This window comes from Castor canadensis, chromosome 2, assembly GCF_047511655.1.
Source record: "Castor canadensis chromosome 2, mCasCan1.hap1v2, whole genome shotgun sequence".
NCBI lineage: Eukaryota > Metazoa > Chordata > Mammalia > Rodentia > Castoridae > Castor > Castor canadensis.
In genome coordinates, this window is record NC_133387.1 from 17,764,186 (window position 1) to 17,781,080 (window position 16,895).

A 16,895-nucleotide genomic window follows, 5' to 3' on the forward strand; every position below is an offset into this window, starting at 1 on the left:
TCTGTAAGAGTCAAGAGGAGCCATGGGCCAGGAGTGCTTCATCCTCTCATCTGAGATTAGCCAGAGCCTTCTATACTGGTTCTCTGACTTCTCTTACCCTCTCAGGAGTATAGCTTCACCTTTCAGATGCCAGAAAAGCAAAAATAAATAAAGCTAGTCAATCCAAATCTAATTCTGTCAACATTCTGGGGATGAAAGGACCATCTGAGAATATTAGAATTCCTTTTTAGTCTCTTGTATTGCTAAATCAGTTTGCAATATGTTAAGCATTTTAATATTTATTGCTTCATTCAAATGTTAAGAAGGGAAAAGAATGTTATTGTGTATTATAATTACTTTGGGTTTATGAATTTAGTAAGGTAAATCACATTAAAACCCTTTACAAATATGAAAAAAATCCTCCCTATTTGTGAAAGTTTAATATTTACTGAACAAAAACAGTTAATGTAGTTCTGTAATACTGATGCTAGAAATGAATGTGCTTTCTTACTTTTAAGGGAATATTTGGGTATTACTTTAGATGGTGAAACTACATAAGAATGTGTTGACCCACTAATTCCAGAGATGATGATATTAATTTATCATTAGAGAAAGTGTTAATACTGAATTGTAGAAGTTGACTAGAGAATATTTTCAAGAACTTCTGTTGATCCCCTTGTGACTATTGCTACATAATTTTCACAGCTGGCTGAAAGTAACGTACTGTGATGGTGAAGAGTGAGCAGTCCATTAGTCCTTTAACCTATGAACTCGAGTTTCTCATTCAGTGCTCAATGCAAACCAGTTAACCTGTGAACTTAGCCTTGACCCTGAGCTAAGGATTATACTACCAATGTGCTACGAAGTAAAGTGTATCATTACATAAGCTAGGGCTCTGATTTGACTTATATACATTTCTGGTCCTTGTAACCATGTTTTGCTGTATCTAATAAACACCATTAGATTTCTACTAAAGAGATTTAAAAAATCTTAAAAACTCTAAAATTGATTTCCAGGTGTAGCAGGAGGAGTCGGTAAATTGGACTTTCTTCTACTCCCTACAATGTCTTCCTCAGTCCTGAGTTTGAATCCTATTGAAATGATAACCAGCTGAATCACCAGGCCATAAGAATCAATGAAGTATTTGTTTAGCACATTTTAAATATCCTGTACCAGAGTTTTTGGAGAAAGATGTACTATGTTTAAAAAACATGGCTCCCATGCTTATGGCTTAATTACAGAGATGTAATTTAAACATGTGAAACAACTAACAATTTCACAACAGCAAATAAATAAATGGGATGTTTCAGATAGACATCTGGACCCTGTATAGTTTAGAGCCAATTCCAGAGGCCAGTAGAAAAAGTGGAACCAACTGCTTCTGAAGGGAGTACATCATGGCTCTCTGGCAACAAGGTAGAAATTGTCTGCCAGAAGGGAACACTAGATGGGAACTGTTTATTTTTTCTCCAAACAGAAAACCTCTTCCATGCTAATAGGAGTTTCAAAAGGGTTACTGTAGCAGATGGAAAGAACCCATATACATCCATGCATGCAATTAGTGGGAACTAATTGAATTTGAGGATTAACTCTGTCATTAGAGAGAACAAAACCTATTTGTGTCTCCCATCTATGGCTACACATTGTAAAATGGATTTGGCACAGGTGATGCTTGAAAATAAGATCACTGTTGTTTTTAATGGGTTGTAAATGCCAGTGATGGATTAATGTCCATGATGAAATGATAAGTGATGTGAGATGTGTGCCCTGTACCATAGTAACTCAGTGGAGGACAAGCTGGTAGATGGAGTGTGAGGAATATAGACAAAGACTCCAGTGAGGGGAAGTTTGGTTGAAAGAGGAAAAACAGGGAGAGATAAGGGAGTCTCTTCTCTCACAACTGATTATTAAGAAGAGCTTGGGACAGAACTCATCTTAGAATTTCTCGTTCAATCAACAGGGAAACAAATCATCTCTAGAGTTTCATGAATTCATGGCATACAAAAAGAAGTAAAGTCAATTTATGGTTTTAAGCCCCAGGAATTTTGGGGTCAATGAAGACATTGAACAATGAGCATACCAAAAGCAAATGTTATGTACACAGTTCTATTGATCTGATCATGACCAGGATCTTCAAACTTTTCCTTTATTCAGGAATCTTACTTCTTGCTTGGGTACCAGACAGCTTGTAACATCAGCTATCCAAAGCTCATTTATATGAGATACATGTCTTTACATACTTCTTTTCTTGTATTTGCCTTATCAAGACTATTCTGTCCAGTTTTCCTAGTGTGAGCAGCCTGTCATGGTACATGAACAACAATCTGTGAAGGTTTAGCTCACAAAAATGAACTTAGAATCATCATAAAGCATAGCAAAGGTAATCTAACTCACTTAATGATATGGACAGCCATTGTGAATTATTCTAATTAGGTATAATGGGAAGCAGCACCTGAAAATGACTGTAATTAATATTATTTTGCATAGACAGTCAGGACATGTCCAAGATGAGGTGAGAAAAAGCAGGGATTAGATATTTCTAAAGACCTCTGCATTTTAACCTAAGCCTAGAAAAGTTTTTGACAATTGGGGATAAGATAGGTGATGAGTTACTTCTTCTAATAAAAGCTAAAATGCTGAAGATTTAAAAAAATTATTAGAACAGATTTATGACAATTGTTATAATGATGTGCACATCTGTACCAATTCCCTATTATTTCAAGATGAGTGTGTATAAAACTTCCATAGCTTATACTTGAATTGTGATGTGTTTTCGGTCAGAGGATTGGTGTTTTCTTTTAGTTAGTACTGGGAAATGGCTCTGACCAACAGCCTGTGTCACTTTTAGGGAAGTATTACACATACAGTCTCATCTGTTTTGTGTCATGTTTTATCTCATCAGAAAAATCTTTAAAAGAGTGGGAAATGCTTATTTAAAGGAACTTTTTGGGGGGCAGGAAGAACAAAGGCAAGAAGTGACAATTTGTACTTTCCAAACATAGTTATGCATTATCTCTTCCTACACAATCATTTTCAATGTGACATTGTCCTGTGAGTCAGTATTGTTCCTTCTTGGCAAACGAGATTTTAGCAGGAAGGGTACTTTGTGATTTCCAAGGGAAGGTGAGCATCCTCCACTGGTCTCCCTTGGAATGGCTGCTTTTGGACCTTACCTGCCACTTCTCTAAGAAGCCTGAGCAATCCACCAGAAGTCCATGTGAGAGGAACCAGAGCTGCCAGCTGAAGCCAGACTCAGTTACCAACCACTTGTTGTCACAGTGAAAGTGGGTCTTTCGGCACTCAGTGAAGCACAGACAAACTTTCTCTTCAGAACCCAGCCAAAAGTGCAGATTTTTGAACAAAACAATTAACCATTGTGTTTAAGACATTATATTTTGAGATGGCTTGCAATGCAATAAGAGGGAATTGGTGCACATGTGCGTGTCATTTTAAGAATAGTCATGAATCTGTTCTTAGATTATTTTTTAAAACTTCAGCATTTTATCTCCAATTACAAGAAATAACTCATCACATATCTTATCTTGATTGCCAACAACTCCTCTAGGCTTAGATTAAAATGCAGATGTCTTTAGAAATATCTAATTCCTGCTTTTTCTCACCTAATCTTGGACTTGTCCTGCCTGTCTATGTAAAATAATATTAATTACAGTCATTTTCAGGAGCTGCTTCCCATTTATGCCTAATTAGGATAATTCACAGTGGCTGTCTATGCCATTGAGTGTTGGATTACCTTTGCTATGTTTGATGATGATTCTAAATTCTGTTTCTGTGAGCTGAGCCTTCACAGATTTTTGCTCATGTACCATGGCAGGCTTGCTTACAACTAGAAAAATTGGACAGAATACTCCTGATAAGGTAAATACAGGAAAAGCTATGTGGAAAAATATCTCATACAAGTGAGCTTTGAATAGCTAATGGTCAAGCTGTCTGATGCTCAAGCAAGAATTAACATTACTGAATAAAAGAAAAGTCTGATGGCCCTGGTCATGATCAGATTGTAAAATTGTATGTATAACATTTGCCTTGAGTGTGCTCATTGTTCAGTGTCTTCATTTACTTGAAAAGTGTTGGGGCTTAAAACCAACACTTAAAATGCATTTTGTATGTTTGACAATTGTGAAACCCTTTGGAGGAGTTACTTGGTTTAATTTTTGCCATCTTGTTTCCAGCAAAACAAAGACAATACAGCATATTATGGTGGAATGAAACTCAGCCTTAAGAGAGGGTACTGAAGTAAATATAAGAAACCAACGTACTGTCTCTTTATTTCATTGCTAGCTGTCTGTGTGACTGTGGAAAGGTCAGTTCACATCTCAAGACCTTTTCAGGTCTGTGGCATTGAGAAAGTTAGACTAAGGCCAAAAATGGGTGTGGAATGTAGAATATAACTATGTCTAAGTGATACTTTAAAGTAGCCATTTTTGTCCTGCATATGAAAATATTGATTTAAAAATATGCAGAACTTGCCAAAGCCAGATATGATTGTGATTCCCAATCAATCAACTGATTTGTTCAGTTGTTTTTGTTTTCACTTTTAACTTTTGCGTGATATTTTTAAAGCCTTTCAATGGCTGCTACCATAAGCAGGTGGCAATATTGAATTTGGTAATACAATATTACTCTAGAAACTGAAAAATCCCTGGGCATAAATGATTAATCTTTTAAAAATAAACAAGGTTTTGGTATTACTTGATATATAATAGTGTGGTATTTCCTTAGATTTATTGAGAATCACAAAACATATTATATTTGTGGCTTTGCCAAGTTCTATATATCTTTTATTCCTAAATATTTTGCTTTTTGGCAGATCAAGAATCACAACCTTAAACTATTCCTTCAGAAATAGTCATATGCCAAATTCTAGGGCTCTTCCTTAGTCTGAAATTGTTTTCTTCCTGTGTGGTCAGTTTAAAAACATTATTACTCCATGGTATTGTACCAGGTCAGGTTTTCTGTATCTTGAACTTATTTGTTCAACAGCCTCAAAAGAACCATTTTTAATGTTCAGTTTTCCAAGAGATCTGAAACTTGGTAAACTAACTTGCTCAGGATCCTAAGTAGCTAATGGTGCTCTCAGGATATAAGCCCAGACAGTCTGAATCAGACTTTAGTTACAATATTTAATTTATCTTCCTAATTATAAAGCCCCATCCTGATTTGTACTTTTTGCTGAAATGTAAGCTCCATGAGGGAGTAATGTTTGTTTTGTATACAGCTATATTCCTATCGCTTTGAACAAGGCCTAGTGTGAGGAGAGCAAGAGGAGCTCTTAGACTCTTCCTGCTGCTGTAACAAAATACTCAAGGTTAGATGATGTATAAATAATAGAAAATTATTTCTCAGGGTTCTGGAGCCTGGGAAGTCCAAGATCTAGATGCTTGATTATGTGCCCTGTAAAGGTTTTCTGTCTTCCTTCCAAGATGGTGCCTTCTCACTGCCTTCTTACATGCTGACAAAGGGGGATGAATGATGCTGTATTCTCATGTGGCAGAAAAGATAGAAGAGCCAGGCAGCCCCTGAGGCCCCTTTTGCAAGACCATTAGTCTTTTTCATGAGAGTGGAGCCCTCATAACTTAATCAAAGGCCCTGTCTCCTAAAAGCACCCACATGATGGGGATTAATTTCAACATGAGTTTTAGAGGGACACAGACATTCAAATCATAGCCATTGTCTTCTCCCTTTCCTGAGTCTATGTGATAGACGCTGTCTTTTCCTTCCATACGGGAGGTCTAAATATATCCAGACTCTTAGGAATCCAGTTAACAAAGAGAGGCTGTGAGGAGAGAGTCAAAGGCACAGCTTTCTGTCTTGGGATGTGTCGTGGATAGCCATTTATATGAAGGCATAGCACCAAAGGAAAAATAAACTCTCTCACGTGGACTAATTCAACTTATAGTATCTGAAAATGACACATTTCTCCATTCTTACCCCTTAAATTCCTGTCTTACCACATAAGTTTATCAATTTAATTTCCAGGAGACATATTATTCATCTACTCAGTAACCTTTATGTCTCAGCAACAATTTGACTTCCCTCACTTCTTGAAATTTGAAGCATTGTTTTTTTGTTTTTTTTTTTTGAGTGTGAAGGAGTTTTGGAAAAGCCAAAAAAGAAAGCTCAAAGCAAAGAAATAAAGAATAATACTGTAATCATAACAGCTCATTATTTGTTATCTTGAGTTGAATATTAATGGATTCAGGCTCTCTTTATGCAGAGGAAATCTTAAACAACAGTGTTCATAGAGAAGGACATTAATCAGGAGAGAGAACCGAGTCTTGTTCCTAATAATATTTGCATAATAGCTACCCTTGGGTGTATTGCTTGGCTTAAAAATAAATATTCATGCTTCCCATATCCAGTATAATGGAAATTATTTGTGGTTATGATTCTGTTATATGATCCTGCCTATTCATGGGGACTTCAAACTGGGAGGTTGTTGGAAACCAACAAGCATAAGTAACAATGCTTGTGAATGATACAAGGTTAAAGCTGAAAGAGGCTCTACTGTGGGCCCTCGGGGAAAAGAAGTTAAGAGGAGGCATAGCTCTATTTTCAGGAGAGGAGCAGAATCAAACTGGCTGGACATTGGTATGCACTCTTGATTTGATTTTAACTCTTCACTAGCATCTCATCATTTGCAGGATCTAATCTAAGTGCCTAATCTTGGCATGCAGCTACATTCCTTGGAGAGGCCCATCTGAAACTCTGTAGCACAGGACCTGAAGCTACCACCTCCCCTGTGACGTAGAGTTCTTTGCAGGCTTCCTCAGGCACCATGACTTTTGACTTCCACGTCTCTGTTCAGAACCATCTTGCATATTACAAGGATTTTCCAGACCTTCTTTGCTAATTAATTCTATTTACCAGGAATGAGTTGGCTTAAACTTCACCTTCCTTCAAGAAGCCTTCTTTGAACTGCACTCTTAGCCGATAGGCTGTAACCCAGCCTCTCTTACTGACTGATTGATTGATCAATTGATTGAGATTCTTAAATAGACCTTGTCCTGGGGAATTCTTTTATTGTCTTGTTTTATGACTAACATGCACCAAATTTTATTATATAAATGCTTTAAAGTAATGACTTCATTTTTCTCTCTCGCCTTCTTTTTTTTTGACTATTGCGGTCTCTCTCTTTCTCTTTTTCTGAACTTTTAAGTTCTGAGAAAAGGTTCACTATGGTCTTGAAACCACAGGTTATGCTATTGGTCTGGTCTTCCATGTGTGTGTTACAAGGCTTTGCATTGACTGCTCCCTCATGCAATTTTCTGCACCTTATTTCATGGATAATCTGGGTATTGTACTTCAACCAAGAGAACATCCTATAGTAAAGAAGCCCAACCTGATTTGTTTCCTCAGACCCAAGATTACTAACACTTTCTCCAACCTCTCCTTCACTGTGCTCTGACGTAGGGTTTGTGTCTTGAGGTTAAACACCTCCCTTGGCTTCTTTATCTGTGCTTCTACTCTGATGGGTGTTGTGTGAACAGAGGTACATCAGTTCAACGTCGCGTGCCAGGTTTATCTTATTAGAAGACTCCTTCTGAAGTATCCATCTGTATTTTTCATGAACTTATGTGCAGTCATAGATTTACTGACTACTCCCCCATCTGTTTATATAGCATGCCTGTTTGTAAAGCACTTTTTAAGCTTTGATCCTTGATACAGAGGTGAGCAGTACAGCTGTTAACTTCATTTGTAAAATGAGAAAATTGGCTCGAGAAGATTGAATAACTTGTTAAATTTATGTGCCCTATAAATTGCAGTGTTAGAACTAAAACCCAGTCTAGCACTTTTTCCATGATGCTAGAAACCTGGCAACAGTATTTTCTGCTTCACAGAGCCTAGTTAGAGCCCTGCATACAGTGAACTCACTGGAGCACTGGACAGAGACCTGGGCTTGACACAGAGGCCTGCATTGTGGGGCTGACTGTGACTGTGCTCTAAAAGAGTCACTTTACTACAAATACCAGGGTCTCCACTTATAAATTGATGAGGAAGACACATGAGAGTTCCTTGGGATCTTTTGACATGTAGCATTTTACTAATTCCCTTGTTATTTTCATCTGTCTTCATTTCTTTCCTTTTCTCTCTTTTCTTTCTTTTAAGTCAGCTCAACAACTATTTGATGTATGTCTACAGTGTGCAAAGCATTGTGCTAGGATTTGGAGGGAGATGAAACCTGTGCATTGCTCATAGCTTTCTATGGAAAGGGACCTCTCCCCTCTCTTTCCCGTTCTCTGCATTCTTCCATTCTTCCTGCATCTTCCTTCCTTCCATGTTCAAGCAGTCCTCCTCCTTCCCATAGGTTTTCAAGGTTTCTGCTTTGCGCTCAGTCCTGCATCATTGAATGAGTTTAACAAGCTTATGGCCCTTTGCATCTGGTCACCAAGGACTCATATGCTTAATATAAAAGCCTTGAGATTTTTGCTCAGTGACTCCATGTAACTTTTGACACTCCCCTACTATACTTTTGACTAACCCAAAATGAGGAATTACTCAAGCAAATGGTCATTTCCACACTGATGCAAATAATTCCCTTTAGGGAGTGTAATTGTTATCACACACTCATATATTTCCCCTTTAATGAATTATTTTCTTATTTCCTTTCTATACTTTACATGACATACATAAAACATTAGACACTTCTATTTTCCCCCAAGGCTACATATTCTTACAAATAGTTTAAGTTTCCTAAAGTTTCAGGCTTCTTTTCATAACAGTCATCTATGAATTTAATGTCAAACACATGGTTTGACATTAAAACACATGGTTTGAACCTAATTAAAATAGACCTATTTCCTTTTTGCTGTCTTTGGCCCTCTTAATATCCATAGCACTGTATTTACCATTAAAACACTTATAATATTATAAGGCCAGGTGCAGTGGCTACTTGGATGATGGGGATCAGGAGGATCACAGTTCAAACCCTGGCAAAAAAGGTTCACGAGATCCCATCTCAATCAGTGACTGGATGAGGTGGTTGTGCACCTGTCATCCTAGCTACAGGAAGCAAAATAGGAACATCACAGTTCAGGCCTGCCCAGGTGAAAAATGAGATCCTATCTCAAAAATAACCAATGCAGAAAGATGGCACAGTGGCCCAAGTGATAGAGCACCTGTCTAAGAAGCATGAAGCCCTAAATTCAATCCCTAGTGCCACCAAAAAAACAGACAGACAAACAAAAAATCCCACTTACAACAGAAAAGAGTGATGAGTTCTTGAACTCTGAGAGAACAAAGTAGAAAGAACTAGAAAGATCTCATCATGATTAGATCTTTTAGCCAACCTGTAACTTTAGACTTTCTCATTTACAGTTGTGGAAACTGAGGCTCAAGGGTTTAATTGCTTACCCAATGTTCCACAGCTTCTAAGTTTCAGAGCTAAGATTTGAATCAAATTTGACTTCAAATTTCATGTTATCTTTGCTATACCACAGCTGTGGAGGGGGCTTAGGAAGGCTCTAGAATAACGTATGGGATTGGTGCCTGGATAGAGAAGTGATGGAAGAGGGGACCTTCATCTGTTTGATCAAGATTCAACCTTTGGCATGTTTCTCCTTCCCTGGTATCCATCAAAATGTAGACTGCCTCTCTAAAACAGGGACCCAATCTTTTTACAGCATCTTAATGAGAGGGTCTTCTACTAATGGGACATCTCTCTTTTGTCTTTCACAGCAATCTTGCAGGCAGTAATAGCTGGTGATCTTATGAAGGTAAGATATCCTCCTTTCAAAACTTTGGTGATTCTCTTAAGAACGTTAAGTGAATATTAAGCCTCACCAAATTTTTCAAGATCCCATATATCAATTATCTGTACTGACGAGTAGAAGGAGAAAGGTTGCTCTTTTGAGAAATCAGCAAAGAGAATGGGGATAGTTCACATAGCATCTTTCCATTTTCTAAAAGCAAATGGGCTGTGGTTGAGTGCTCTGTACTTCCCTGGGTTAATTAAAGTTACCACATATTCCTAGAGTACAATGCACACAGTGCCCAGAATTCCTGATCCGTAGAGGCTGACACTTGAAGAATTTAAGGATTTCTTTTTCAGTCAGGTAATGGGATGGATGCAGCTAAGAATAACCTGAACAATACCCAGAAAGACATTCTCTAGCCCAGAGCTTACATCTTCCATTATTATAGTTTTATATTTTGGGGCTCATAGTTAAGCAAAAGAGATTATCTGTTTCACTCTGAACATTTTAATCTGTGCTCATATTTTCTGGTGAATTTAGTTCAGAGGAAGGAACTAGTCACCACCACCTTGAGAGCAAATCTAAATTCTGAAGTCAGATTGTCTGCTTTCAGATCTTGGCTCTGCCATTTGTTATATGTGTGATTTTAGGCAATTATTGCATTGTCTCTGTGCCTCAGTTTCTTCATATGTAGAACGGGACAATAATATTGCCTCTTTCTTTGTTTTATCAAAAGGATTAAATATAACCATACATATAAAGCTGTCAAGACGGTTTCCGTTACACAGAAAGGACTCTAAAATATTAGCTATTTTATTCATACTGTAGTGTTAACCTGTGCCTTACTCATTAGCCCATGCAGTGAGGTGCCAGTGCAGAATGAGAAAATAAATGCCTTGAAAGAAAGCTGAGATATACCACTCTTTTTCTTTTCTTTCTTTCTTTTTTTTTTGTAGCATATCTGTTATATAAGCCAAGGAGTACCTGTCCTACATTTTAACAGGTTACTGGTAGAAAACAAAAAGGGAGAAGGTCACAAACATTTGCAGGTCAGCTGCAATTTGTAGGCATATAGTTCTGATGAAGGTGCCTATGTTACTTTTCAAATCATAGTGTCACTAGGAATTTTTACCCAGAAGAGAAAAGTGTTCCCTAATCAGTGTTCCTGTGAGTCCATTACCATTTCCCAGAAGTGGCCTAAGCCAGTACTATCCCACACTCCTGCAAGGTATTATATTAGGTTCTAAGAGACATAAAACTGATCCTTTCCCTGGAGAACTCCTAAGCCAGAAAACTTTGCAAGCCCCATACATTTGAAATGTTTCCACTTTATTTTCTTTAGTGTAGACAACCATTTTCCCAGAAACCTGAGTGTATCACCACCCATTTTTTGTATCTAACAGAATTATTTGAAATATGGGAAAAGACAGTATTCAGCTGGTTGTCTTGTTACATTGTATGTTATAATTATTCCCTAAATGGCTGAGAGGGATTTAATAACACCTTATTTACTGAAAGATGGAACATAGGTATTGAGAGTTTTTCTTTGTTAGCCTTTTCACTTTCTTTTATATTTTTTTTTTCTTTTCCTTTCTGAGTATTTTTCTTCTCTCTTTCTCATCTTGCCTTTTCTGTCTAGATATAGGAAGCACAATATACATAAACTGTGTGTGTGTGTGTGTGTGTGTGAGAGAGAGAGAGAGAGAGAGAGAGAGAGAAAGAGAGAGACAATATTACTAGAGGCAAAAGAGAGAGGAAACTGGAGAAGAAAGATCCTAGGAGCAACAAGGAAAGTTGCTGTACCAGTGGGTCACATTAGATGCCCATACGCTCACTTAATGGCCATCCTGTCTAAAAACCCCACATAAAGGCAAGGTGAAGGTTATTGACTCTGATTGTATTTGACTGTGTTTGTGCTGCCATCTTTATGGATCTGCCCACAAAGAGAGTGCAAAACAATGCAGTCGAACAGAACTGATTCTCTTTTAAATCTTTGTGGAAGACTGTTAGTTCCTTCTTCCTGCCCTCTTAACCCACAATTTCGGGTTAAAAATTCCCATAGATTCCTTACCTCCATTCAACCACTCTTGATCTGTTTTCTAGGCGGTCTTCCATGGCTCCTTTCCATGCCCCTGTTTTGTCTTCTCTGAGAGCCTCCTAGTTTCCCTCTCCATTTCTATGTAATTCTTTGCACCTTTGTCCTTTCTATAGACTGTGAGGTCTTTGTAGCCAGTGACTGAATCATATTTATCTTTGTTTTTGCATTCCTTTTACTTACGAACTGCTGAGTTTTTTGATTCTTATTTTTCCTGCAACTACCTTTGTAGAAGCTTCACAAAAGCACTTATTGTCCTGATCTACAGCAATTTGGAGAAAAGGGACCCATTAACACTTTCTATAATGTTCAAATTTTCAATATCCCCAGTTACCACCCCTTATTCTCAGGCTGCCAAATTCTGTTCTTGGTTTTTTTTTTTTTTTAATTTCCTCCCCCAGTCTTTTTTTTTTTCCCAATTTTTTTTTATACAGAACCAATTACATTCCCTTCAGTGACTCGGTTCCCATACTGTGACTCACCAGTAGCCTTGCTGGCTGTGCGTTGTCTGATTTCGTAGGCATTTGGGCAGGCTGCAGAGCTGCACGAAGAAGGGAGCCAACTATGTATGTGTATGTGTGCAAGTGTGAAGGCTGTGTGCTGGAAAATGAAGAAAAGCTCTTATGTTTGTACTTAGGATTGTTAGAGGCAGGAAAATAATTAAAAGATGAGCTCATCTGCTGGTATTCGTTATTATTCTCACTTGAGAAAACACTAAGCCAACCTTGGGAAGGTTTTGTTCTCTTCTCTACCTCTCAATCCCCTGAGCACAGACCAGGGCTCAACAGAGAAAAGAAAAAAGCAGTTCAGCACATGTCAGTTTCCTTGAGCCGTTCAATGCCCACAGACCCTCTCCGGAGCTAGGTGAGACACCAGCTATCTGTGAGTGATAATGTGGTCCAGGAATTGTACTTTGTCTCTTTGACTTTCTCTGTGTCCTCCTCTGAGGCTAGAAACATTTATGGTTTGCTACATTAGTCTTATTTTACGGCCAGGTAGCTTTTCTTGTTCTGAACTTCTTTCCGTGTGTGTCTTTTTTTCCAGTTAATAGAAAGCTATAAAAATGGAGGCAGTCTGCTAATTCAGGGACCAGACCACTGTTCACTCCTTCACTACGCAGCTACAACCGGCAATGGGGAGATTGTGAAATATATCCTTGACCACGGTGAGTAGTCACAATCAACTTACCTAGGATCACTTGTCCATGTAATTAATTCACCATGGCGTCTTCTAAGTTGACCTTCACCCTGGATGTCTTCAGAATGGGAGAAATACTCACAAAATCTTAGCTGCCTCTTCCTGCTTATTTGAGTACAGCTGACACTTATGGATCCTCTTAACCAAGCACTTAAGACAAACAGTTTTCATATAGAGATCTATACAGGCTATTTGGGGAGGGTTAATTAATTTAAGAAATAAAGGACAAAAACAAATCCAGCCTAGCATAATGTTCTTTATTTTGTAGAGCTTTGTGTGGATTGACTAGTTAGGGTCAGCTATTGTAGTCCACATTGGCAACTGATCTTTGAGGACTCACGAGTATGATTTTTTTCCATCTTTGTAGTTTCTCAATTTTTGTAAATTTTGAATATGCAAAACATATTGAGTTTTATTCTTTTTGATTATTTTGTTTGCTGATTTTATTTTTGTTTTTGTAGCCCAGGCTGTCCTGGAACTTGTAATCTTTCTGCCTTAGACCCTTCAGTGCTGAGATTACAGGTGTGCACCACCATGTCTGACTTTAGTTTTTCTGCTTTTGCTGTTTGATTCTCATTTATCTTTTCTACTCAAGTCCCACTTTATTCTCCCTGAAAATGGTTGGCATTATTTTTGTGCTCTATGTGATAGGCCAGACTAACATGTCAGAATATTTCCTGAGTTTCTAATTTAGTGTAAGATCACTTGCTGGATGCAGCAGATGTATAGCATCTGCCTCCAAAAGCATAAACACATCTGATGAACAACAAACCTCAATCACTACATTCAGCTTTCCATGTTTACAGTGATCCTGGGAATTCCTGGGGGGAATCTGCCCAGCTTGGCTGCTTTAAAGGGAAAAGGAGTGGAAATGAGGGACCTCGGTACAGGGAGGTCTTAGAAGACTTTCTTTGAGTGCCAGTGTTGAGCCTGTGCCCTATTCACTTTGCACCCAAATTTAAACTGTGGCTAGTAAGATTTTATTGGTTCACATCCTTTGTGCTTCTTTGTAATGCAACTCATGAAATACATCTTGTCCCATTCATTAGTTAATTGCCTTAACAAATATTTGTGGAGTTCCTAATAGGGATTGCCTGTCACAGACTCTCACTCTCTCTCTTTCTCTCTTTCTCTCTCTCTCTCTCTCACACACACACACACACACACACACACACACAAATAAAATATAGTCACTGCTTTCAAGTAATTTCAGGCTGAAGAAAACATGATCGTGTGTGAAAACAGATTTAAAACAGTTGAATGTAGATGTTTTAAGTCGTATCATAAAGCCACACATAGTTAACACAACTGCCATGTATCAGGCATACATAATATGTCAAATACTTATATAGCAAACACATTCCATCATTTAATCTTCATAAGGATTTTGTGAGATAGGTATTGGACTACCAATCATATCAGACTTTCTTTCCTTGTTTTCAAAGCCTTCTTACTGTGAAGAGTTTGCTTGAATCCTTGGACTGAATTGTGGTAGAAAGAATTATTTAGGAAAAAAAAGTCTGACAGGTGAGAATGGAGAGCATTAGAGAATTCCTTTCCCCCCATAGGCTGGTTTGGGTAATCCCAAGGCTGTCAGCCCTAGAAAGCCCAGGTAGATGAGGCGTATGGCGGTGTTGAGTCTGGGGTATGCATCCTTCTGTCTCCTACTTTTTCTGCCTGCTGCAATTGAAAGCATTCTTCCTGACTTGTAAAAGCAATGGTGGCATAATCTCTGCTGAACACACACACACACACACACACACACCATAGTTTTGTTTCACATATTGTAACTTCTCCAAAAGTTGATAAGAGACAGAACCAAATATTAGAGCCCAGCACAAGGAAGATGAATAAAGTCACACATTCTGTGTTACTTTTCCCTTCTTAGGAAAAAACGGTTTTCAGGATGTCTAGTGCAATGAGCTCAGGAGGTAAGCATTAGATAAATTCTATTTCTTTATTTTTCCTCAGATCAGGTTTAATGTTCTCTGAGTTGCTGTCTTCTTGGTTAATCTCTCTAGTTTACCCTTTATCCAATGACTTTGAATGTCTACTTGCAAATCATTAAGCATGTAGCACTCTCTTTGGAATTGGATAAGATGCTGGCCATGTATTTGAATGATCACACAATCCAGGAATTGTTTTTCCTCCCCTTCTCTTTTCTTTTCCTGAAGAAGCAGTATTTCACCTCTGCTTCTAGAATTCTGTTTGTGTCAGCTGGATCACCTAGGGGGCTGCAGTCAGCCCCTGTTTGGACCAATGTTCTCTTTAAAATGGATTTTCACATTCTCACATGTTCGAAGTTCTTAGCTGGGGTAGCTGGAAAGGTCAGGACACTTGCACCTTTATTCAGTTATGGTCTTTTATCCCAGACTTCTTCACAGCATGGCAGTTTTGGGGGTTCCTGAGGCTAAGCAAAGAAGTTATGCATTATCTCCACTGCATTCTGGTGGAAAAAAACAAGTCACTTCAGATCCAAGGGGTTGGGAGATAGACTTCACTGCTTGATGGAAGAAGTGTGGTCTTCTTAATCTCTGCCCTCCCTTACTGACCATTCTCAACTGAAAATGAGGTTCCCTACTCTCTCAATATTCTGAACTTCTGACTCAGTTCTGTCTTTCTTTTTTCTGGGCCTTAAACTAGGGTTGCCAGATTTAGCAAATAAAAATGCAAGAAGAAAACACTGTTTTGTAAACATAAGGTATCTTGTGCGATATTTGAGACCAAACCGAAACTCCCTGTCTTCAGCTCAGTCTCCCCAGGGATGTGAATGATGAGGCATGGGATGATACTCTTAAAATACCTTGGCTATTCACTCTCCATGCTGCCCCTTTTTTTCTCTGCCTTAAACAGCAGTGTTTCATGAAGTAGCTTTAATCTAAACTCACAGGGCTTGAAGTATCTGACCTCACATGTAGATCACCACACCCATACTTGCCTGGCACCAAATCCCATCTGGCACTTTGATTAAAGCCTAAAATTCAAATAGGAAATTAATTTCTCATTGATTTTCATTATCTTTTGCAAAGGGTGAGTCACATAATACGCTGTCTCTGCCAAAACCATAGAACACAAAGGAATTTGTTCTTTGAAGGTGGCTGCTTATTTTTCCAGTATAGAAAAACTGCTTAAATTTTGAAAATTTGTTTAATATTTATGTTCATGAGAAAAATCTCAAGACTGTCTTGACTTCACTCTCAGGCAAAGATCCCTCTGGTCTCACGAGACCTTCTTAACCCTCCCTGATTCACTAAGATCTTTAATTAGCCAGCAGCTATCTGGGAGGATGACAGTGAAGACAGTGAAGTAAATCCATCTCTTCTGTTTGCAAATAAAGTCTTATGACCTGCAGCCCAGGAATTATGTATGGCAATTTTTAACCTTTATTATTATAGTTTAATAATGGAAATTCAAATGCAATTCATGTTTATTGACGTTGGACATTAACTCTGAAATTCCCCTGTCATGGCCTCCCCCTGTCCCCCCTCCCCGCCCTCTAATAGCCCTTTCTAAGAGGCCACAGGAAGGCTGGGATTTAGGTGTGTAAATAATATTATGGCATTATATTTATAAATGTCAGGTTTGTAGTAGATAAGTCTAATTTGTTTGAATTTATATAAATAAGAATGAATAGATAAAGTCAGTAACTGGTGGCTCACACCTGTAACCCTAGCTACTTAGGGCACTGAGATTGGGAGGATCATGATTTGAGGCCAGACCAAACAAAAAATTGGAGACCCCCACCCCAGCCAGTAGGCGATATGCACCCCATGTGTGTGTGATGGTACGCCCTGTCATCCTAGCTATACGGGAGGCTGAGTTTGGGAGGATCATGGTTCCAGGTTAACCCAGGCAAAAAGTTCACCAAGCCTCATCTCAAGAGAAAAAATCTGGACATGGTGGTGCAAGCC

General features: G+C 38.4%; 1 protein-coding gene across 7 annotated transcripts in view; it reads left to right on the forward strand.

The window, feature by feature from the left end:
* The window catches only part of Dgki (diacylglycerol kinase iota), a 444,865-nt gene that overhangs the window by 414,862 nt on the left and 13,108 nt on the right, over positions 1-16,895 (forward strand). For all 7 annotated transcript variants that reach the window (XM_074062275.1, XM_074062281.1, XM_074062280.1 and 4 more), the window contains 2 exons: positions 9,676-9,713; positions 12,832-12,952. In XM_074062275.1, coding sequence (XP_073918376.1) covers positions 9,676-9,713; positions 12,832-12,952 — 159 coding nt within the window. The remainder of the gene's footprint in view (positions 1-9,675; positions 9,714-12,831; positions 12,953-16,895) is intronic.